The sequence below is a fragment of the Pan paniscus genome, chromosome 20 (genome assembly GCF_029289425.2).
Source record: "Pan paniscus chromosome 20, NHGRI_mPanPan1-v2.0_pri, whole genome shotgun sequence".
NCBI lineage: Eukaryota > Metazoa > Chordata > Mammalia > Primates > Hominidae > Pan > Pan paniscus.
In genome coordinates this window covers 15,828,286-15,851,270 of record NC_073269.2, presented here as the reverse complement: position 1 = coordinate 15,851,270, position 22,985 = coordinate 15,828,286, and the positions used below count along the sequence as shown (strand labels likewise).

The window sequence follows — 22,985 nt, the reverse complement described above, 5'->3', positions numbered from 1 at the left end:
GTGATCCTCCCACCTCAGCCTTCCTGAATAGCTGGGACTACAGACATGGTCCACCATGTCTGGCTAATTTTTCTATGTATACATATTTTCAATTATCATTCAACACCTTTGGTAAATTTTTGTATTTTTTGTAGAGACGGGGTTTTGCCATATTGCCCAGGCTGGTGTTGAACTCCTAAGCTCAAATGATTTGCCTGCTTTACCCTTCCAAATATTTTAGTTTTTGAGAAAGCTCTCACTATTTTGCCTAAGTTGGTCTTGAACTCCTGATCTCAAGCAATCCTCCTACCTCAGCCTTCCAAAGAGCTGGGAATGGCAAAAATGTTACTTATCAAAATGAAAGGCCAGGTGTGGTGGTTCACTCCTATAATCCCAGCACTTTGGAAATGCGAGGCAGGCGGATCACCTGAGGTCAGGAGTTCAAGACCAGCCTGGCCAATATGGTGAAACCCCATCTCTATTAAAAATACAACAATTTGCCAGGCATGTTGGCACAGGCCTGTAATCCCAGCTACTGAGGAGGCTGAGGTAGGAGAATCGCTTGAACCTGGGAGGCAGAGGTTGCAGTGAGCCGAGATTGCGCCACTGCACTCCAGCAGGCAAAACAGAGCAAGACCCTGTCTCAAAAAAAAAAAAATAAAATAAAAAACGAGAGAGAATAGGTCATAGAATAAAAACATTTCAGCTCAAATTTTATTTAGTTAATTACTATTATTATTCTTTTTTGTAGCATCGGAGTCTTGCTATGTCACTCTAGCTGGCCTCAAACTCCTGGCCTCAAGCGATTCTCTTGCCTCAGTTTGCAAACTGCTGGGATTACAGACATCACCATGCCAGGCCACAACCCAAACTTGAAAAAGAAAATCTAAGTGGCCTTAGAAGAGTTTGCAAGTCACCTGACCAATGTGGTACCTCCTTAAGGAGGGCCTCTGAGGCCCGATGAAAAAGGCTTATATAAAAGGCTCATGACCAGCTCTGCCAGTGATGAACATGTGTCAAGTCGTTCTGCTGTCCCCAACTCCCGGACCCAGGTGGCTCTGAATTAGCTTCACCTAATAAAGAACAAAGACGGGGGGCAGAAAGGCTCCCCAAACTTGTGCAAATCCAGTGAGAAAACACTTTGCACATCATCTGTCTCAGCTGTTCTGCAGGTGAGGCACACTCAGAACTGCACCACCCCAGGCAAGCAGTTTGCCAGGACTCGGGGGCCTCAGGGTTTCATCTCGGGGCCTCCGCCTGCACCAGCGAGTGGGCCTGGCTCAGGGCGAGCCTGTCCTTCTTCTCCTTCTGCAAGACCTGCTCCTCCCACAGCGCCTGGTCCACCTGATCGTCGGTGAGCACGACAGGCTTGTACTTCTCATCGAAGAGCCGCTCGTTGGTCTCGGAATGCAGCTGCTGGGGCCCGACCACCCGCAAATGCGCCGGCAGGTGCAGGAATTCGTCGTCGTTGATGTCGCAGTCGCGCATCCGGGCCCCCAGCACCCACCAGCGACCCACGAAGCCCACGTCCAGGACCCGGCCGGGGAAGTCGGTCCAGCGGGGCTGCAGGTAGCGGCAACGCGCCTGGTAGAGGCTGGCCTGGGCGTCGAAGGGCGCCTCGTACACCAGCGAGCAGAGCCCCAGGTTGACGTGGCGCAGGCGGCCACGGCCCCGCAGCCGGAGCAGCCTCTGCACGAAGGCTTCGGACTCGCGGTTGCGGGTGGCCGGCGCCAGCAGCAGGAGGGTCCCCGACGCCTCCAGCAGCGCCTCCTCGAAGGCACCCTCGCTGGGCGCCAGCGTGAAGCAGGCCGCCGCGCCGCCCAGCAGACCCACATACACAGCGGCGCGCCCCGGCCGGGCCCTAGCCTCCGCCGCCGCGTCCCTGCAGGCCTCGGCGTAGTCCCGGAGCAGCGCGCGGGCCCAGGACCCTGAGGGGAGAGGAGCGCGGTAAGAGTGATCCGGCCGCGGCGGCCACCCACCCTGCCGCGGCGGCCACCCACCCTGCCGCGGCGGCCACCCACCCTGCCGCCTTCCGCCGCTACTCACCCAGCCGCGCCCACACTCCCGGCTTCGCCACTACCGCGTCGCCCGCCTCTGCGCGGCGCCGGGACCAAAATCTCCTCAGAGCCGCCGCGGCCATCCTCTTCTGTCTTGGGAGTCCTTGCTCCGGGAAGAAACTCCTGATACCCGACGTTAAGAGCCCGGGAGTCTCTTCTGCGCAAGCGCCAACTTTACCGGAAGTGGCTTCCCAACGGGAGAGGATAGAAAGAGGACAGGCGCCGGATGTTGCTGTCAGGTCTGAGTAGGTTGGACTCTGACGGGTAGGCGAGACGCGCAGGCGCAGAGAGCCCCAGCCACGCCGGCCCAGGTGGCCTCAGGTGAGGGGGGGCGGAGCGCACCTGTGGGGACGGGACGACGAGTTCAAGCCTCCGTGGGTGCAGTTGGTCGCCAGGTAGGGCTGGGGGCCGAGGGACCGGCTCGGGGGCGGGGGGAAGTGTGCCTGACCGGTCTCTGTCCTCAGCGAGGGATGCGGAGACGCCCCTGAACGACCATGGCATCGGCCGACGAGCTGACCTTCCATGGTGAGTGCGGCCCCGACGTGGCCGGATCTCCCACTCCCGCCCCGGGCCAGAACCTCCCCCCCATGCGGCTTCCAACTTCTCTACCCCGAAGCCTAGGCGGCTGTGAACCCTGATCCAGGAGTGAGACCCATCTCTGACTCGAACCCCGCCCCCGCCCTGAACTCAGACCTCAAACCCGAGCCTCTCGTCCCCAGACCCTGACCCCATCCCAGGGTCAACCCTAAGTTGCAGTTCCACTTTAGGAGGAAGGGAACAGATGTCCTCCGGATGCCTCCAAACTGAGGAAGTTGGGCCCCACCTTGGGGGAGATCAATGGCTCAGCAGAGCCTCCGCCCCCAGATGAGCATCGGTTTAGCTTGGGCCCAGTCGAGTTCTTTCCACCCCTCAAACGTGCGTGTCCCCCATATACCTCCTCCACAGAATTCGAGGAGGCCACTAATCTTCTGGCTGAGACCCCAGATGCAGCCACCACCAGCAGAAGCGATCAGCTGACCCCACAAGGGCACGTGGCTGTGGCCGTGGGCTCAGGTGGCAGCTATGGAGCCGAGGATGAGGTGGAGGAGGAGAGTGACAAGGCCGCGGTGAGTCCCTGTGTCCTGCCTCCTTGCAGCCCCCAGCTGACCCAGGCTCTCCGGGCAGGCACTGAATGCCCGCAATGTGCAGCTCCTGCAGGAGAAGCAGCAGCAGCAGCAGCCCGGATTCTGGACCTTCAGCTACTATCAGAGCTTCTTTGACGTGGACACCTCACAGGTCAGGCTGGGGAGGCAGGTGGGATGGGGCTCAGAGTTATGCTCAGGGTTCAGCCACTCTTCCCCTGGGCAGGGTGCTGGTGATGGTGGGTGCTGGTGAACGAACTGTGGTGCTCTCAAAGGGTTATGGTGGGACTGGTTATGGATCGGGACTATGGGAACACAGGGGTCACACACAATCTGGTGGGTTAGAGAAAGGCCTCCTGGGGGAGGTGAGGAATTGGCTGAGACCTAAAGGAGACAGAAGGCTTCCCTGGGGAATAGGGTAGGGAAGCAGAAGTATATGTTCCAGGCACAGGGAACAGCATATGCAGAAGACCAAAGATGGACTGGGCGCAGTGGCTCCTGCCTGTAATCCCAGCACTTAAGGGGGCCGAGGTGGGCAGATAACCTGAGGAGTTCAAGACCAGCCTGGCTAACATGGGGAAACCCCGTCTCTACCAAAAATACAAAAACTGCCGGGTGCGGGGTGGCTCATGTCTGTAATCCCAGCACTTTGAGAGGCCTGGGTGGGTGGATCACCTGAGGTCAGGAGTTTGAGACCAGCCTGGCCAAACATGGTGAAACCCCGTCTCTACTAAAAATACAACAAAATTAGCCGGGCTTTGTGGTGGGCGCCTGTAATCCCAGCTACTCTGGAGGCTGAGGCAGGAGAATCGCTTGAATCCGCGAGGCGGAGGTTGCAGTGAGCCAAGATCGCGCCAGTGCACTCCAGCCTGGGCAAAAAGAATGAGACTCTGTCTCAAAAATAAAATAAGATAAATAAAATAAAATTAAATAAAAAATAAAATAAAATAGAAAAATTAGCCAAGTGCAGTGGTCGGCGCCTGTAATCCTAGCACTTTGGGATGCCGAGGCGGTGGATCACTTGAGGTCAGGAGTTGGAGACCAGCCTGGCCAACATGGTGAAACCCCATCTCTACTAAAAATACAAAAATTAGCCAGGCATGGTGGCACACACCTGTAGTCCCAGCTACTCGGGAGTCTGAGGCTCAAGAATCACTTGAACCTGGGAGGCGGAGGTGGTAGTGAGCCAAGATTGTGCCACTGCACTCCAGCCTGAACAGAGTGAGACTCTGTCTCAAAAAGAAAAAGGGGGTGCTGAGGCCGGGTGCGGTGGCTCACGCCTGTAATCCCAGCACTTTGGGAGGCCAAGGTGGGAGGATCATGAGGTCAGGAGATCAAGGCCATCCTGGCTAACACGGTGAAACCCCATCTCTACTAAAAATACAAAAAATTAGCTGGGGGTGGTGGCGGGCGCCTGTAGTCCCTGCTCTTTGGGAGGCTGAGGCAGGAGAATGGTGTGAACCCAGGAGGCGGAGCTTGCAGTGAGCCGAGATGGCACCACTGCACTCCAGCCTGGGTGACAGAGCGAGACTCCGTCTCAAAACAAAAAAAAAAAGGGGGAAAAAAAAGAGGGGGCTGGGCACGGTGGCTCACGCCTGTAATCCCAGTACTTTGGGAGGCCGAGGTGGGTGGATTACCTGAGGTCAGGAGTTCGAGACCAGCCTGGCCAACATGGTGAAATCCCGTCTCTATTAAAAATACAACTATTAGCCAGGCGTGGTGGCACATGCCTGTAATCCCAGCTACTCAGGTGGCTGAGGTAGGAGAATTGCTTGAGCTCGGGAGGCAGAGGTTGCAGTGAGCCGAGATCATGCCACTACTCCATCCAGCCTGGCCGACAGAGCAAGACTCTGTCTCAAAAAAAGAAAAAAAAAAAAAAAAAAAGAGAGGGAAAGGCTGAGTTCTTTCAGGTGGGGCATGGAGAGAGAAGGGTGGAGGTCAGCAGGGAAGGAGCCTCTCAGGACAAGGGAGAAGCTCCTGGCAGACTTCCATCCTTGACCTTGGCCTTGCCCCCAGGTCCTGGACCGGATCAAAGGCTCACTGCTGCCCCGGCCTGGCCACAACTTTGTGCGGCACCATCTGCGGAATCGGCCGGATCTGTATGGTGAGTGAGGTTGTGCATTTGGTTCCTTGATGGATCACTCAACAAGTGTGGCCTGAGTTGCAGATGCCAGTGTATAGCTGCAGACAAATCAGTCACTCAGATAGTGTGACTTACCTGCTGTTCAGGGAGACAGAGACATGAAAGACTGCAGAGGGTGCCGGGTAGAGAGCAGCAGAGCAGACAGGAGGAGCGGCCCTGCAGTTCTGCAGGGTGCAGCAGGGCAGGCCTCCCTGAGGAGGGTGAGGGAATGAGCCTTGTTGGCAACAGGAGGGGTGGGGGAGACCTAGGAAAAGAGGCTTCCAGAAACGACGTAAGCTTCATGGCAGGAACTTGCATGAACTGCAGGGCGGCATTACCACTGGAGCGAGTGAGCTGCAGGGAGGTCACAGGCGAGGGGACAGATCACACAGGCCTCCCATGCTGTGGCAAGAAGAGATCTTTTTTTTTTTTTTTTTTTGAGACAGAGTCTCACTCTGTCACCCAGGCTGGAGTGCAGTGATGTGATCTCAGCTCACTGCAATCTTCCCCTCCCGCATTCAAGCGATTCTCCTGCTTCAGCCTCCTGAGTGGCTGGGATTACAGGCACGTGCCACCACGCCCGGCTAATTTTTATATTTTTATTAGGGACGGAGTTTCACCGTGTTAGCCAGGCTGGTCTCAAACTCCTGACCTCAGGTGATCCACCCGCCTCGGCCTCCTAAGTGCTGGAATTACAGGTGTGAGTCACTGTTATCTGGCCGAGAATGGATCTTTAAGTGTTCTCGGGGTCCCTCTCGCCATCATGAGTGGCGAGGGCGGAAGCCAGGAGGCTGGGGTGGAGGTGGCCACATGGTGGGGACTGTGGATGTGGAGAGTGGCACTGGATTCTGGAACGTGCTGGGGAAGTAGAAGAGACTGGCTTTGTGGCTAGATAGGTGGGGGTGGGGGGAGTGGGAGGTTAGGAGCGGAGGCAGGCTCTAGGGATTTCTGCCTGGACTACGGGATGGATAGAGTTGCCACGTATCCACGGGACCAGCTTGGCAGTGAGGGCAGAGGGCAAGGGTGTGGATGAAGCCGGAGATGCCCATCCGGGAGCTTGAACTGGAGCCTGCAGTGCTCAGGGCAGAGCCCTGGGCTCTAGAGGAGGCATAAGGCCCTGGGCTTGAAGGAGGTCACACTACGGGTGAACGCAGACATGGAAGGGGCCAAGAACTGGGCCTGGCTGCTCCCCATGGCTGAAGAGGTCAGAGAGTCAAAGAGGAGGTGACAGGGGTTGAGGAATTGGCACCAATGAGGTGAGACACAGGCCAAGGGTGTGCAGTCCTGAGTGTTTCCGGGAGGGGGATGAACTGACAGCCAGCACTGGGCTCAGCCACCAGGAGGCCCCCGGTGTCCTGGTGAGTCAGGCAAGGTGCTTAGGAAGAGGCTGGGGTCTCAGCACAGTTCAGTCAGGATACATGTCTGCTTGTCCTGGGAGTGCAGGGCCCGGGACCCTGACTGTGCCCCCTACCCCCAGGCCCCTTCTGGATCTGTGCCACGTTGGCCTTCGTCCTGGCCGTCACTGGCAACCTGACGCTGGTGCTGGCCCAGAGGAGGGACCCCTCCATCCACTACAGCCCCCAGTTCCACAAGGGTAAGCAGACGGGCAGGCCCAATGCCTGGCAGGGCCCTGGGGTACAGGGGGTGACTGCTCACCTTGCCCCCAGTGACCGTGGCAGGCATCAGCATCTACTGCTATGCGTGGCTGGTGCCCCTGGCCCTGTGGGGCTTCCTGCGGTGGCGCAAGGGTGTCCAGGAGCGCATGGGGCCCTACACCTTCCTGGAGACTGTGTGCATCTACGGCTACTCCCTCTTTGTCTTCATCCCCATGGTGGTGAGTGTGGCCTGGCGCGGAGTGGGTGGTGGCTGTGTGGGGACACTGGCATGGTCACCTGCCGCCTCATTCCCATGGTGGTGAGGGTGGCCTGGTGCGGAGTGGGTGGTGGCTGTGGGGACTGGCATGGTCACCTGCCGCTGTGTTGCTCCCAGGTCCTGTGGCTCATCCCTGTGCCTTGGCTGCAGTGGCTCTTTGGGGCGCTGGCCCTGGGCCTGTCAGCCGCCGGGCTGGTATTCACCCTCTGGCCCGTGGTCCGTGAGGACACCAGGCTGGTGGCCACGGTGCTGCTGTCCGTGGTCGTGCTGCTCCACGCCCTCCTGGCCATGGGCTGTAAGGTACGGGTCTGGGGTGGCCACAGGTGGGGCCGAGGGGCTGGGGGGGCATGGGCTGGCCCTGCCTCTGACCCCAGGGGTCTTGTGCAGTTGTACTTCTTCCAGTCGCTGCCTCCGGAGAACGTGGCTCCTCCACCCCAAATCACATCTCTGCCCTCAAACATCGCGCTGTCCCCTACCTTGCCGCAGTCCCTGGCCCCCTCCTAGGAAGGCCCGGGTCCCACAGGTAAGGACTATTCCCAGCTGGGCTAAGGGGGCTGCCCTCCCACTCCCAGTCAAGGCGAGAGGTTCTGGGGCCACTCCCAGACAATTCTTTCTTTCAGGCAACACCTAAGTGGACCAACCCCTCTGCCTGTCCTGCCCCCCAGACGATGACTGAAGGCTCCTTTGACACCTTGAGATGATTCTGCTACTTTCCAGACTTTTCTTACAAAGCAAACACTTTTATTTTCTATGCAAAGGTGATTCAGAGAATTTATATAAAGGCGGGCGAGGGGCAGCCGAGCAGGGAGCTTTGGGACAGGGCTGGGGCCCCCATATCCCCCCTGGGCCACCTGCTTTCCCTCCTATGGCTCCCCTGGAACAGGAGGGAGAGCCAAGGGGGCGGCCCAGCCTGGACAGCGCCCGCTCCTGCCTGGGTGCACACACGGCAGGCCTGAGCTCCAGCATCTGAGTTTGGGGGTATGAGAAACAGGGGAGCAGAAGGAGAAGAAAACTGCCTGTGCTGCAACACGTTTCCTCATTTATTTTTTCTTTCTTTTTCTTTTTTTCTTTCTTTTTTTTTTTTTTTTTTTTTGGAGGGAGAGGTCCCTGCAAGGTCCCTTCCCGGGCAGGGGAGGGATGGAAATGCCGTCACAGTAGTAGGGACTGGAGCGTCTACAAGGATGGAGGGGAGCTACTCAGGCCTAACGTTAGCTACAAGGAAAAAGGACGCCTTCCGTGACAGATCCTTGAGGTGTCTGTGTCTGCCCCAAGTGGCCGGCAGTGGCCTTCCCTCCGGGCCCAAGGCCTGCAGCCACCTGCTCTAACTCTTGAGTGGGGGGGCGGGGGGGGACCTGCAGGGGCTCGGGGACAGGACAGCAGCAAGAGGCAGGGGCCGAGGACGGAGGCCTTCCCGACAGTGGGGTGGGTTGTACATTCAAGTGTGAGGTGAACCCTTTGGTGGGGAGGGGGCCCCTGAAGCCTCGGCGGGGCCACCCCTCCCCGCGGCGCCTCTGAGTCTAGGGAGAGGGGCTGCTGGCTCGGCCCGGCCGGCCTGGCTTCACAGAGGGTCTGCGGATTGACACTGGTTCTTTTCGTAAAAAAATAAAATTAAAAAAAGCAGCATGTCACGTCTGTTGTGACCGAGGCCTGGTCGTCGAAGGGGAGGCCCCGCCTGGCCAGGCTACCTTCCCACTGGAGACAGGCAGGGGGACAGGTGCTAAGGGACCTGGCAGGCAGGGCTGGCAGGCCCCATGGCGCCTGTTCCAGCAGATGACAAGCCCAGGTCAGGGTAGAGCGGGCAGGAGGGGGGACGAGGGCTCCCACAACATGATTTTGTGTAAAATATGGCAGCGACACACGCTTAGGGCCGGGAGGTGGGGGTTAGGGTGGGGACGGCGGCAACATCGTGTAAAAAAGTGTCCCAGTTCCCATAGCAAAGAGAGCTGTGACCGGGTGTTCGAGCTTCTCCAGTACAAGGGGGAAAGCCGCCCGGCGGGGGCGGCGGGCAGGGACATCATTTGGTTTCCTGGTGCTGTCAGTCCGCGGGGCGGGCCCCTAGCTCCCGTAGTGCATGGTGTTGGTCGGGATGGACATGGGCGACGCCATGGAGATGGCGGGGCCGCCCATGGTGAACTGGCTGTTGACTGCATAGTGGGCACTCGTGCTGCCACCACCACTGCCCTGGGCGCCGGAGGACCCTGTGGAGCAGGCAATGGCAGTGAGGGGCTGCCCTGGCCCGCCCAGCCCCCAGGCAGAGTCACAGAGAGAGAGAAAGGGCAGGCAAGAGGGCAGGCGGGCGGCCGGACAGAGGATGGCGACTCACACGCTAGCTCGGCCCCCACGGGCCCTGCCCCCGCCACCCTCGTTACCTTGGACAATCCCCGTGCTCATTATGGAGCCCATCCGGGAGTGGGTGTGATTGACAATCCCCGTGTTGGCTGCGCAGCGAGAGGGAGGAAAGAAGGAAGGGAGACGGCGTCACCGCCCCCAGCCACCCAGCCCATGCGCAGCAGCAGGCTGCAGAGCGAGGCAGAGAGGACGGAGAGCCTCGGCCGAGAGCCCCCAGGAAGAGGAAAAGGTGAAAGGACCAAGCAGAGGCCGACCCTGGTTGCCACAGGCCCTTCCCGGCCCCTGGGCAGTCCTGGGCACGGCTCCCTGCTGCCCCTGGCCCTGGGGGACACTCACCTAAAGGAATCAGGTTGTTGTGGCCCACGCTGGAGCCACTGGCAATAACACTGCTCAGGTCATAGGCGGTCGGCATCCCTGTGTCCAGAGAGGGAGACGTCAGGGCTGGAGGCAGAGGGGCCAGGCCTGCGGTGAGGGCGGCCTCCCGGGTTGGCTGGGCATTGGGGTGGGCCCTGCTCACCTGCCACGGCCATCCCGCTGCTGAGGTTGTAGGTGCTGCCCGTGTTCCACATGTTTTCCGAGGGAGATGTGTAGTGGGAGCCGGGTGGGGGTGAGGGCGTTGTGCCCGTGTATCTATGGCAGAGACAGAGCCATGGGCAGGGGCAAGGGGGTTGCAGGGCCGGGGCGCCCCCCCTGTGCAGGCAAGGGGCCCCTCCTACCTGAAGAAGGGGTTTTTCAGATCCAGGAGGTTACTGGACTTGGAGCCGGTCTGGTCCACCTGGGCCACAATACTGATGTCGTAGCTCTGTCTGCGGAGAGGGTGCAGGCCGTGGCATGAGCTGCTGGGCAGATGGACCCCTGCCCACCACCACCAGCCCCAGGGAGCAGTCGCACCTTTTGTTGGCAATAAGCAGACATGTCCCTGAGAGCGTGTCCCCTGCCTTGGCGAACAGTGGTGACTGGAACAGGCACCGCACCTGGTACCAGTGGGTCAGGGGCTCTGTCGGGGCTGTGGACAGCCACACGGTCATTCTGTGGAGCAGGGACAGGCACATACTTGACTGGGCCGGCGCCACCACTGGAGCCACCACCTTGTATGCCTTGAGTCCTCCCCAAGCACCTGCCCCCTCTGCCAGGGACCCCTGGGACCCTGGAGCAGAGACAGGCTGGCCCCCAGGCAGTCCCAGACACAAACATGAGCAGGCATACATGTACACACGAGGGGCCTGCAACCACGAGATCCCTACTCACCCTGACATGTGCCAAGAGACAGACACAGACCCATGAGGGACAGACACTGGGAACACAGGACACACACACACACACACACCCCACCCACAACAGTCTCTTGCTCCGAGACAGGCTCTCACTCCCATTGGAAGGGATGGTGGAACCTGGAGCCATGTTCCACCCCCCCAGTCAGGTTGCAGCTGCAGGAAGCCCTGGGAGTGGGGAGGAGGCAGCACGGGCTGCTCTGCGGCACTCACATGGAGCCGATGAAAGCAACGTCAAACCAGAAAGCCAGGCCGTGGACCAGCCCTGAATGCAGCATGTGGAATTTGAATGGGATTTCTATCCTGGAAGGCAAAGGGCAGTGGCTGCTGGGGAAGCCAGACAGGCGCTGCCGAGAGAGAAGAGGGGGTGCCAGGTGCAGAGGCCTGGGGCCCCCGCCCACCATCTGCCCTGGGACGGCAGGATGCCGGCGGGAGCCAGGGGTGGCCCTGACCTTCGGCCTGAGCCAGGCCTGGGAGGATGGAGTGTGGGTGCCAGTACCTGTGCAAATCTCCTTCTTTGGCTTCTAAGAAGTTCACCGTGTACTTGACAGACTTGGCCATCAGGATCCGGATGTCAAATGTGTCCTGGGAGAGACCACAGGTGTGACGTGGCATCTGACGCCAGGGCCAGCATGGGAGGGGAGAGCCCTGCCCCTTCCCCCAGGTCTGCCCACGGCTTCTAGGCTGTGCAGCTAAAACGAGCTTGCTCTTCCCAGACACGCCGTGAGGAGGGGGAACCGGCACAACGCCACCGAGGGCAATTAGGTGACAGCTCTCCAAATGACAAGTGTTTATCCACATAAAAGATTTGGCACTACAGGAGTTTAACCTCCAGATACATGAACACATCAACAAACTTACATGTATAATTAGATTGTCCGTGGTAGCGACACACTGGAAACCATCTAATTAAACCAGTGATGGCTCTCCCATCAAAGACCATGCGGACGTGAGAAAGAATGAAGAGGCTCTTTATGAACAGATGGGGAAAGATCTCCAAGCTAAATCATTAAGCAAGTTAACCAAAAAAGCAAGTTGAAGAACTAGGTGCTAGCTGGGTGTGGAATTGTATGTCTGTAACTCCAGCTACTCAGGAGGCTGAGGCAGGAGGATCGCTTAAGCCCGAGAGTGTGAATCAAGCCTGGGAAACACAGGGAGACCCTGTCTCTTAAAAACAACAACAACACTGGTGCTGCTGTCCACTCCCAGCAATGTTTATATCCAACTAACACACCTGCCATGAACTATGTAAACCGAATAAAATCCAAAGAAAAGAATAAACCAGTTGTTGGAAGCACTGGTGACCAACCAGAGCGGCCAGGATTTTGGGGATCAAGCTCCTGGAAAGGAGGGAAATGCCCTTTCTGGAGGGAGCCCTTTCTGGCCTCTACCTTTTCCCCATGGGGAGGGCAGAAAACGGCCACCTCGACCTTTCAGCAGCTTCCTTGGGTGGGGAAAGCAAAATGGGAGCTCAGGGTTACCAAGGCAGCTCGGACTCAAGGGGCTGTGATGTCAAAGCAAAGGGAAATAAGTGCAGGAGGGCGAGGTGGGCGGTGCACACTCAGTGCGCTTGTGAAATTGGCCAACTCCTGAGCTTTGAGCGAGGCAGGGCATCAGAGGCTAAGACACCAAGCAGAAAGCCGATAATAAGAGGCTCAACGCCAGGTGCAGTGGCTTATGCCTATAATCCCAGCACTTTGGGAGGCCGAGGCGGACGGATCACCTGAGGTCAGGAGTTCAAGACCAGCCTGAGTAACACAGTGAGGCCCCATATCTACAAAAAAAATAAATTAGCCGGGCATGGTGGCACACTCCTATAGTTCCAGCTACTTGGGAAGCTGAGGCAGGAGGATCACTTGCGTCTGGGAGATCGAGGCTGAAGTAAGCCATGAAGTGATTGAGCCACTGTACTCCAGCCTGGGGAACAGAGTGAGATCCTGTTTCAAAAAACAATAAAAGCTAACGGGTGGTTCAGCAGCATATTGGTAATGAGGCTAACCACTGGACTTGCATTAACATTACCAAAGGCTGTACCATAAAGCAGCACCTTCTCAAACTGTGGCCTCTTCCAAGGCACCCTCATCATAATACAAAATTTGCATAATACCACCAAAATATTTCCTGCTTTTTTCACTCATTCACTCCCCAGTGATATCACAAAAGACTGAACACGCTGGGCATGGTGGCTCACGCCTGTAATCCCAGCACTTTGGGAGGCTGAGGTGGGTGGATCACTTGAGGTTAGGAGTTCAAGACCAGCCTGGCCAACATGGTGAAACCCCATCTCTACTAAAAATACAAAAATTAGGTGGGTGTGGTGGTGCGCACATGTAGTCCCAGCTACTCAGGAGGCTGAAGCAGGAGAATTGCTTGAACCCAGGAGGTGGAGGTTGCAGTGAGCCAAGATCGTGCCACTGCACACACCAGCCTGGGTGAAAGAGCTAGACTCCGTCTCAAAAAAAAAGGCGGGGGGGCAGGTCTGGATGCGGTGGCTCACACCTGTAATCCCAGCACTTTGGGAGGCCGAGGCAGGCGGATCACCTAAGGTCAGGAGTTTCAGACCAGCCTGGCCAACATGGCGAAACCCCATCTCTACTAAAATTACAAAAAACTAGCTGGGAGTGGTGGCAAGCGCCTGTACTCCCAGCTACTCAGGAGTCTGAGAATCGCTTGAGCCCGGAAAGTGGAGGTTGCAGTGAGCTGACATCATGCCACAGCACTCCAGCCTGGGCAACAGAGCAAGACTCCGTCTCAAAAAAAAAAAAAAAAGAAAAAGAAAATGAGAGAAAAAAATGGATGGGAAAGACAGCAAAGAGTATAACAATCATCTGAGATATGGTGAAAAGGTTCACTGTACACGTAATTGGAATCCCAGAAGGAGAAAGAATGGGGCAGACGTAGTGTTTAAAGAGATATTATCCAAGATAGTCTAAGAGTCTCCCAAAACGAATGAAAAACATCAAGAGCAGGGGGAAAACAGAATAAAATGGAACTTTTTTTTCTTTTTTTTTGAGACGGAGTCTCACTCTGTCGCCCAGGCTGGAGTGCAGTGGTGCGATCTCGGCTCACTGGAAGCTCTGCCTCCCGGGTTCCTGCCTCAGCCTCCTGAGTAGCTGGGACTACAGGCACCCGCCACCACGTCTGGCTAATTTTTTGTATTTTTAGTAGAGATGGGGTTTCACCGTGTTGGTCTCAATCTCCTAACCTCGTGATCTGCCCGCCTTGGCCTCCCAAAGTGCTGGGATTACAGGTGTGACCCACTGCACCTAGCTTTTTTTTCCTTTTGATTTTTAAATCATGGATCTATGTATCAAAAATCTCAAATAAAATCAATCAATAAATCACATCAGCTCACCAAGGATAAATTCATCTAGTAATGGTTCTTTTTTATTTTTATTATTTATTTATTTTAATTTTAAAAATAGTGATGGCGTCTGTGTGGCCCGGGCTGATCTTGAACTCCTAAGCCTAAATGCCCCCCCGCCTTAGCCTCATCTAACAATGGTCCACATGTATTGCATGTTTGCTGTGTGCTAAGTGTCTACATGCATTGACACTTTTGGCCCAAATCTCTGTGAGAGCGCTGTGCAGGGCAGAGGAGAGGGCTCAGAGAGGGGTTGTAGCTTCCTGAGGGCTGCACAGCTGCACAGCAATGGCAAGTGATCACTGCAGCAGTACCCTGGAGGCCCTACTCACCACCACAGGCTGCCGGAAATACTCATCCACCGCGGCACCTCGGAGGGCCGACAGGTCCACTCCATGGAAGGATGGCTGGTACCTGTGGACAGGCCCCACCCCCACAGCAAGGTCAGGGCTGCAGAAGAGGCAGGTGGGGTAGCCCTGCCTTCTCTCCCAGTCAGCCCTCATCTAGCCCAAGTCTTTCAGAAAAAGAGGAGTGCAGGCTCTCTGGGGAGCTGGGGCTGTCCCTGAGAAGGCAGGCTGTGGGGCCCAGGCGGGACACCCAGGGCACACTCACCAGAAGTTGGCCTTGGTGAACTGCTCCATGTAGAGCTGTTCATCCGTGAAGGGTGCAAGGTGGACGTCACCAATGGTAGGAAACATGTTTCCTGGGAGTGGGGCAGGGAGGGGTGCTGGCGTCAGGTGACACATCCCACACTGCCTGGCAGAGCTTCCAAAGGACCCCAAGACCCCCAACCCTGGGTGCTCCCAGCCTGTCATCCATTCGTTCCTGCACTCCTGTGACAGTGGCACCGAGCGCCTATTCTGATCAGTGTTTCATCACTACCACGGGTACCTGACCTCCACCAGCTCACGAATTCCACCTGAGATTGGGAGGCTGGTGGCTCATCTTTATGTCCTATTACTAGACCTGGCAGGTGTGAGGGACCTGCCAAAGACTCACGGGGAAGCAGGCAGTGCCCGGGATGTGGCCAGGCGCTGCCTCTCAGGCCCTGCCGTCTGTGCATGTGTGCAGCCGGGAAAGCATAGCAAAGTTGCTCTGGACAGAGGGAGGGTGGTGGGCCCCGGGCTACCCCAACGCCGCTGGGGACCTCAGTTGAGGCCAAGAGCCAGGTGGGGGAAGCCAAATCCACACCACAGGGACTGCCTAGGTTCTGGCACGGGCACCCAGCCGGCAGGATGGGCCACTTGGCCTGCCTGGTCTGAGCACACAGACTGAGGGAAGGGCAGGGCCTCCCTCTGTGACTCAAGGGTAGACGCATGAGTCAGGGCCAGTGGCAGGGAGGATCAGGGCCCCGCAGCCCCGCCTGCCCCAAGGAGCACCTGGCCTCCAGATGTGGGCCCCCCAGCCTTGCAAGCTGGGGGAGGAGATCCTGAGGTATCAGTGGGACTCTGCCTCCTCCTTACGCCACCAGGCTGTACCCGAGGCAAGAGCTGCAGGGCTGCAGCTGCTGGAACGGGGAGGGAGATGCACATGCTGCGGCTTCTGCCCTGGGGGACCTGGGGGCACCATGGGAAGTGACCCAGCCTGGAAGGAACCTCTGGCTCCTGCTGACCAGGAGACATGTGACTGGGAGAGGGGAGGGCTGCCTTTAACCCCTGGAAGAGCTTCCTGAGCTGGACAGGAGTCCTCCTTGCACAGGCCTGGCCTCCCCCCTCCCTGCAAGCTGGCTGCTGGGCCGTGGGGGGCACATGCAGCTGCCCACAGAGCCTGACTGCCATCTGCCTTCATGTCCCATCAGGAGGGGCCCTCTCTGCTGGGGCTGTCCCCACCCAAATCCCCACCATCAGGGCAGAAGGGGAGGAGAGTGGGGCCCACAGCCCCTGGAGCAGCCTTGCCTCCCATACTCACACCCAAGACATGAGACACAGCTGTGGGACGCCACCTCCCACCTCCAGGAGCACAGCCAGCCAGGACCCTAGGGCCTGGATCCCGGGCAGGCCAGAGACGAGAGTGGAAGCTTCCCCCCTGCCCCTGCCTGCACAAGCCCCACCAGCCTGCTGCTGCCCACGCTCCATCCCATGGCTGCTACCCTGGCTGGGGACCTGTCCCCCGCCACACGCACACACAGCTGCTTGCCTGTACAGAAATGCTCAGACGCTCATGTACCTAGCATGAGAAGAGCCACAGGCACATGCCTCAGGCGTCAGGGCTGCACAGACCCCAAGACAGATGGGCAAATAGAAACAGTCACCCAGGCCAGGCACAGTGGCTCATGCCTATAATCCCAACACTTTGGGAGGCTGTGGCGGGTAGATCACCTGAGGTCAGGAGTTCGTGACCAACCTGACCAACACGGTGAAACCCCGTCTCTACTAAAAATACAAAACTTAGCTGGGCGTGGTGGTGCACACCTGTAATCCCAGCTACTCAGGAGGCTGAAGCACAAAAATTGCTTGAACTGGGGAGGTGCAGGTTGCAGTGAGCCGAGATCGCACCACTGCACTCCAGCCTTGGCAACAAGAGTGAAACTCTGTCTCAAAAAAAGAAACAGTCACCCAGTGACCAGAGGCCATACCCAGAGGCACGGATGGGAAGTGACAGATGGGCTTGCCAGACAGCTACCTCACCTCCTCACACACGTACACTCGCACCCACACCCCTGCATTTGCACACATGCTCGCCCACCCCACCTCCTGGACTGTGAGGAGAGCAGGGCTTGTTGGGGAACTGCTGACCACAGAACCTGTCCCAATCCCCACTCCCAGCCAGAGGCTGTCCCGCAGGAGCAGGACATGGGACGGCAGAGGTGCCAGGAGATGCTCTGTACCCTGTCTGGGCGAGTGGGCAGCTGGGTGTCTGGCCGTGTTTGGGGCCCAGGGCTCCAAAAGCCACAGCTGGCTGGAGTGGGGTTGGGGTGGGAGCGGGGGAAAAGCCCAGGCTTCCCTACACCCCGGGCCACTGACAGCAAGCAGGGAGCTGAAGCACTGATGGCCTGGCTCAGCGGCAGCCAGGGGCTCCACTGAGGGGCCCGGCCTGTGTACCCCCCAGTGCTCACCGCTGGGCTTCAGGTACTTCTTGGCGTGGAGGTAGCTCTCCAGCATGCGCTCGTTGAAGAGCATGTAGCCCATGGGCTCCGAGATGATGATGTCCACCTGCTCGGGGAGTGACACCTCCTCCACCTTGCCCGGGATGACCACGATGCGGTCCGTCAGGTTGTTACTCTTCACCAAGACCTGCAGGTGGGCAGGGCCATGTGGGCTTCCCTGCGTCTTCCTGCCATGGGGCCCTCCCTAGACCTGCTCTCAAGGGACAGCCTCCATCCACACATGGGCATCGGGTGCCCCTCTGCCTGCTTCGCTGGCGCCCCAACCATGGCTGCGATTGGCCATAGCCTGTTAAGAGCTCACTGTGGGCCGGGCACGGTGCCTCATGCCTGTAATCCCAGCACTTTGGGAGGCCGAGGCAGGCGGACTGCTTGACCTCATAAGTTGGGAGACTAGCCTGACCAACATGGAGAAACCCTGTCTCTACTAAAAATACCAAAAAAAAAAAAACTTTTTTTTTTTTTCTTTTCTTTGAGACAGATTCTCACTCTGTTGCCCAGGCTGGAGGTGGTAGTGGCGCCATCTCGGCTCACTGCAACCTCTGCCTCCCGGGTTCTAGCGATTCTCCCACCTCAGCCTCCCGAGTAGCTGGGACTACAGGCACCCACCACCACGCCTGGCTAATGGGGTTTTGCCACGTTGGTCAGGCTGGTCTCGAACTCTTGACCTCAGGTGATCCGCCCACCTAAGCCTCCCAAAGTGCTGGGATTACAGGTGTGAGCCACCATGCCTGGCCTAAAAATACAAAAATTAGCCAGTTGCAGTGGTGGATCCCAGCTATTCAGGAGCCTGAGACAGGAGAATCACTTGAACCCGGGAGGTGGAGGTTGCAATGAGCCAGGATCGCACCACTGCACTCAAGCCTGAACAACAGAGTGAGACCCCCCCACCAAAAAAAAGAGAGTTCACTGTGACCCCGGCCCTGCCTCAGGGCCGTCCCCTGCTGCGGCCTCCTAGGTCCCCCACCCTGCGTCGACAACTGCTGGTGGCTGCAAAGAGGGGGACGAGCAGACATCACAACAGCCACCAAAGCTAAAGCTGGATGCACCCCCAACCCAGTGATTCCAGGGCTAGGGTGTGTCCTACAGACACAACCGCATGTGGGAGAGGGGCTCAGGACAGCAGCGTCGGCCACGTGAAGACCTGGAAGGAGTCTGAGTGTCGCTGCGGACACAATGCAGCTAAAGCAACAGCGGCACGGCTGGGCACAGGGGTGCTCTGCGGCGGCAAGACAGAACAAAGATGGCCCCTCCACGACCCCGGCGACCCCAGATCCATGGGAGAGGCAGAGCAGGGAATGGAGGGTGCAGCCTCCACTGGTGCGAGAGGACGCTCACGGAATAGCTCTGCTCAGACTTTGTGGCCGTAGCTCCTCTCTCATGATGGGGCTGGGGGTGGGAGCCGGGGTGGGGAAGGAGAGCACGCTGTCTGCTCTTTTTTAGCTTTTATGTTTTGAACTTTGTGAATGAAGGTTTCAGTGCAAAAAAAAAAAAAAAAAGAAAACAGGGAAATGACATGTGGCCCTGACTACCGGCCATGAGAGAAAATCATCTCAGGCCCTGAAGCCCCTCCCCGAAATGACTGTCTTGGGGACAATAAAGAGACCAAAGCACAGAAGTAATGTCCCCAGGCCCCTGGGGGTTCCCAAGCTTCTCTAGGCTGGGGCCGGCATGGCACTCATGGGCGAGGACGAGGCTGGGTGGGCACCAGCGGGCCACTGACCTCAGCATGCTGGGCCATGGTGCTGGCCTCCACCGCGTAGATTTTCCGTGCTCCAGCTTGGGCGGCAAAAAACGACAGGATCCCAGAGCCACAGCCAACATCAAGAACGATCTGAGGGAGGAGTGGGAGGTGAGAGCGAGACACAGGAGGTGACGGTGATGGGGAGGTGACAGTGATCATAAGGGATGTGCACATCATGAGGCGTCTGTCTTCACTCTCAATGTTTGCCCTTTATGGGCTCTTGGTCAAAATGAAGCGAGAACTCAAGATGAGCCATGGGCCAGTCCTCCGGGAGGAGAAGCCCTGGGGAAGCTCCCGCTCGGCCCCAACCCTGTGGCCGGCAGGCCTCCGGGAGGAGAAGCCCTGGGGAAGCTCCCGCTCGGCCCCAACCCTGTGGCCTGCAGGCCTCCGGATCGTCTGGGGTGAGTGGCACGGGCCTCCCCTGGAAGCTCACTGGCAGTTGAAAAGCATTTTTCCAGGGCCTCCGCAGTTCTAGCATGGAGGAAAGGGGCCCGAGTTGTTGGTGGCAGTGTCTCCCAGCTCCATGCTGACTCATGCCTGGAGAAGCAGCCCGTCTTGGCTGGGGCAGGTGAGCCGCCCAAGCCCTGGGGCCGGCTGGGCTCCCCGCAGGGCTACTGGCCCGTGGTGGTCACTTATGGCAGAGTCCAGGCCAGGGTCTGGGAGAACACACCACCTGTTCTGGATTTGTGGGATTGCTTCCACACGAGCAGACCAAGGACAGACATTCCTGGTGGTGACAGGCATGAGCTTTTGAAGGACAAATGCTCTGGGCACGGGGAGTGCCTGCAGGGGAAGCTGGGGTCAGGTGGGAAGGCCTCAGGGTACTGATCAGAGCTCCAGATGAACCAGGAAATGGATCTCCATCCTTGGGGAGCAGGAAGGGACTTCACCAACGGAGGACGTCCTTCCCAGACCTCAGCGGCCAGGAGGAGGCTCGGGATGGCCCTGCCAGGGCAGACACTCTTGTGTCAAGACAACTCCTCCCCAGGGCCCAGGGTCTACCATCCTCTGGGATGGTAAGCGATGCTAGGGGGGCATGATCCAGGCGCTGGATGAGGCAGATCCATGCAGATCCACGTGGAGAGATCCCCAAAATACTTGGAGGAAAAAAACAGGCTCCCATTTGATTCAAAAGAGAAAACAGGCCAGGTGCGGCGGCTCACACCTGTAATCTCAGCACTTTGGGAGGCTGAGGCGGATGAACTGCTTGAGGCCAGAAGTTTGAGACCAGCCTGGGCAACATGGCAGAACCCCATCTCTACTAAAAATACAAAAATTAGCCGGGCATGGTGGCACATGACTGTAATCCCAGCTACTTGGCTGGCTGAGGCCCAAAAATCGCTTGAACCCAGGAGGCAGAGGCTGCAGTGAGCTGAGATTGTGCCACTGCATTCCAGCCTGGGTGACAGAGTGAGAATCTGTCTCAAAAAACCCCCCAAAAACAGAAAGAGAAAACAAAAATTCTGAGTAAGCCGGGTGCAGTGGCTCATGCCTGTAATCCAAGCACTTTGGGAGGCTGAGGTGGGTGGATCATGAGGTCAAGAGATCTAGACCATCCTGGCCAACATGGTGAAACCCTGTCTCTACCAAAAATACAAAAACCCGCTGGGCTTGGTGGTGTGTGCCTGTAGTCCCAGCTACTCAGGAGGCTGAGGCAGGAGAATCGCTTGAACCCGGGAGGCGAGGTTGCAGTGAGCCGAGATTGTGCCACTGCACTCCAGCCTGGTAACAAAGCAAGACTCCATCTCATAAAAAAAAAAGTAAAAATAAAAAAATAAAAAAGGTAGACACCAAAAACTCTGGCAAATGGGATGAGAAGGGAATACATTATACATTTCTACTTTTTTTTTTTTAAGACGGAGTCTTCCTCTCTTGCCCAGGCTGGAGTGCAGTGGCACAATCTCGGCTCACTGCAACCTCCGCCTCCCAGGTTCAAGTGATTCTCCTGCCTCAGCCTCCTGAGTAGCTGGGACTACAGGTGCCTGCCACCACGCCCAGCTAATTTTTGTATTTTATTTTAGTAGAAATGGGCTTTTGCCATGTTGGCCAGGGTGGTCTCGAACTGCTAACCTCAAGTGATCCACCTGCCTCAGCCTCCCAAAGTGCTGGGATTACAGGTGTGAGCCACTGTGCCTGGCCGATTTCTACTTTTGAATACAGACGTTCTGCTCTGTTCTCTCTCTCTTTAATCATGAGTGCACATTATTTGGTGATATCAAAAAGCTTATTTATTTTGTTTTTGAGGCAGGGTCTCGCACTTTGGCTCAGCCTGGAGAGCAGTACCCCAATCACAGCTCACCGCAGTTTCAACTTCCTGGGCTCAAATGATCCCCCTGCCTTGGCCTCTCAAAGTGCTGGGATTACAGACAGGTGTGAGCTACTCTGCCCAGCTCAATAAAATAATTGTAAAATATACGCTGATGTCTGTATGGGGAAAAATCTTGAAGAAGAGACCTCATACTGAGGGGTAGCGGCTATCTTGGAGGGAACTGATAGAGGCCTCTCAAGCCTATAATGTACATGCTGTGTTGAGTTTATATATCAAATGCATTTTTCTTGCTTTTTGTTTTTTTTTGTTTGTTTGTTTGTTTGTTTTTTGAGATGGAGTCTCGCTCTGTTGCCCAGGCTGCAGTGCAGTGGCGCGATCTCAGCTCACTGCAAGCTCTGCCTCCCGGGTTCATGCCATTCACCTGCCTCAGCCTCCTGAGTAGCTGGGACTACAGGCGCCCACCACCACGCCCAACTAATTTTTTTGTATTTTTTAGTAGAGACGGGGTTTCATCGTGTTAGCCAGGATGGTCTCGATCTCCTGACCTTGTGACCCACCCGCCTGGGCATCCCAAAGTGCTGGGATAACAGGCGTGAGCCACCGCGCCTGGCCTTGTTTATTTGTTTTTTTTTTAAGAGACAAGAGTCTCGCTCTGTCGCCCAGGCTGGAGTGCAGTGGCAGAATCATAGCTTACTGCAGCCTCAAACTCATGGACTGAAGCGATCCTCCTGCCTCAGCCTCTGCAGTAGCTGAGATAAATGCATTTCTAATCTGAGAAAATTAAAGATAAAATCAATGAGCAAAGAAAAAAAAAAACCGAGACAGAAGCAGAGAGGTGGGCACATGCGCAGGCCACTCACCTTGTCCTTGAAGTCGGTGTGGTTTTGCAGGATGGCGCGCTGGTAGGTGCCTGTCCGCACGTAGTCCTGCATCATGTTCTGCTGCTGGGACAGGTAGCCATAAAACTGGAACAGAGACACACCAATGGCACGGGGCACATGGTGGCACGAGGCAGCCAAGGCCCTGGCCAGCCCTGTGATAGAGCAAGGGGCCATCTAGGGCACAAACCTCCCTCGGGAGGTCGTGCACCCTCTGCCTGGGCCCCACTAGCAGCTCCAGCAGAGGGAGCAGGAAGCCGGAGGGCAGCCCCCAGGAGGACACCGCCACTATCACTGCAGCCGATGGCAACAGCTGGATGCCGCCTGGACCTGGAAGCCGCCCAGGAGAACTCAAGATTTGCCACAGCCAGGGTTCTGGCATCGGGGGCCACCTGCCTCATCTTGAGGGCCCCAAAGAAGAAGAGAAGTGGATCGAACAGAGCCCTAGAACTCAGAGCGCCAGGCAGGTGAGGTGTGGTGTCTCTCTGTAAGACAACGGGCGATCGGGAGGCAGCGTGGCACCTGGGCAGGGGCACAGGCTTTGGCATCAGGCAGACCTGGCTTCCCATCTTGGCTCTGTTGCATAATAGCTGTGTGACTTGGAGCAAGTCACTTAACCTCTCTGAGCCTCAGTTTTCTCATCTGTAAAATGGGGACAATAATAGCACTTACCTCCTAGCGTTGTTGGGAGGGTCCAAGTGCTTCTATGCATGTGACAGCGCTTAGACCAGGGCCTGGCATGCAGGGAGCGCTCAGGGCATTGTAACTGCTCTACCGTTATTCACAACGCCTGTGGCCCTGAGCTCCACCTGTGCTCAGATCCTTCCAGCAACCCTCTCAGGCAGGCACCTGCATC

The 22,985-nt window shown here is 57.2% G+C and overlaps 3 protein-coding genes across 11 annotated transcripts in view; 1 reads left to right on the top strand and 2 right to left on the bottom strand.

The window, feature by feature from the left end:
• Positions 1 to 666: 666 nt before the first annotated feature.
• On the bottom strand, positions 667 to 2,156 carry TIMM29 (translocase of inner mitochondrial membrane 29). The gene is made up of 2 exons (XM_034946471.3): positions 2,026 to 2,156; positions 667 to 1,907 (listed from the first exon to the last, which is right to left on the bottom strand). Exons 1-2 carry the CDS (start codon positions 2,117 to 2,119, stop codon positions 1,219 to 1,221), a joined length of 783 nt encoding a protein of 260 aa, XP_034802362.3. The 5' UTR covers positions 2,120 to 2,156; the 3' UTR covers positions 667 to 1,218.
• A 9-nt stretch (positions 2,157 to 2,165) lies between these two features.
• YIPF2 (Yip1 domain family member 2) lies at positions 2,166 to 8,774 on the top strand. Of its 8 annotated transcripts, none has more exons than XM_055104266.2 (10): positions 2,166 to 2,357; positions 2,501 to 2,561; positions 2,982 to 3,142; positions 3,225 to 3,311; positions 5,174 to 5,261; positions 6,757 to 6,873; positions 6,959 to 7,113; positions 7,269 to 7,451; positions 7,539 to 7,674; positions 7,772 to 8,774. In XM_055104266.2, exons 2-9 carry the CDS (start codon positions 2,531 to 2,533, stop codon positions 7,653 to 7,655), a joined length of 939 nt encoding a protein of 312 aa, XP_054960241.2. In that variant the 5' UTR covers positions 2,166 to 2,357; positions 2,501 to 2,530; the 3' UTR covers positions 7,656 to 7,674; positions 7,772 to 8,774. The 8 variants fall into 8 exon arrangements, with proteins under 8 accessions (XP_054960241.2, XP_063455943.1, XP_034802359.2 ...); XM_063599873.1 differs by having other exon boundaries at positions 7,755 to 8,774; XM_034946468.3 differs by having other exon boundaries at positions 6,947 to 7,113.
• Positions 7,871 to 22,985, bottom strand: part of CARM1 (coactivator associated arginine methyltransferase 1) — a 51,848-nt gene continuing 36,733 nt past the window's right edge. The window contains exons 4-16 of one of the 2 annotated variants that reach the window (XM_034946465.3): positions 22,112 to 22,216; positions 18,962 to 19,072; positions 17,191 to 17,368; positions 14,748 to 14,838; positions 14,468 to 14,549; positions 11,271 to 11,356; positions 10,985 to 11,074; positions 10,392 to 10,529; positions 10,217 to 10,306; positions 10,018 to 10,130; positions 9,837 to 9,914; positions 9,521 to 9,589; positions 7,871 to 9,349 (exon numbers count right to left, since the gene is read on the bottom strand). In XM_034946465.3, the coding sequence (XP_034802356.1) occupies positions 9,207 to 9,349; positions 9,521 to 9,589; positions 9,837 to 9,914; positions 10,018 to 10,130; positions 10,217 to 10,306; positions 10,392 to 10,529; positions 10,985 to 11,074; positions 11,271 to 11,356; positions 14,468 to 14,549; positions 14,748 to 14,838; positions 17,191 to 17,368; positions 18,962 to 19,072; positions 22,112 to 22,216 (1,374 nt within the window). In that variant the 3' untranslated portion in view covers positions 7,871 to 9,206. The remainder of the gene's footprint in view (positions 9,350 to 9,520; positions 9,590 to 9,836; positions 9,915 to 10,017; positions 10,131 to 10,216; positions 10,307 to 10,391; positions 10,530 to 10,984; positions 11,075 to 11,270; positions 11,357 to 14,467; positions 14,550 to 14,747; positions 14,839 to 17,190; positions 17,369 to 18,961; positions 19,073 to 22,111; positions 22,217 to 22,985) is intronic. The other variant, XM_034946466.3, reaches the window with a different exon arrangement.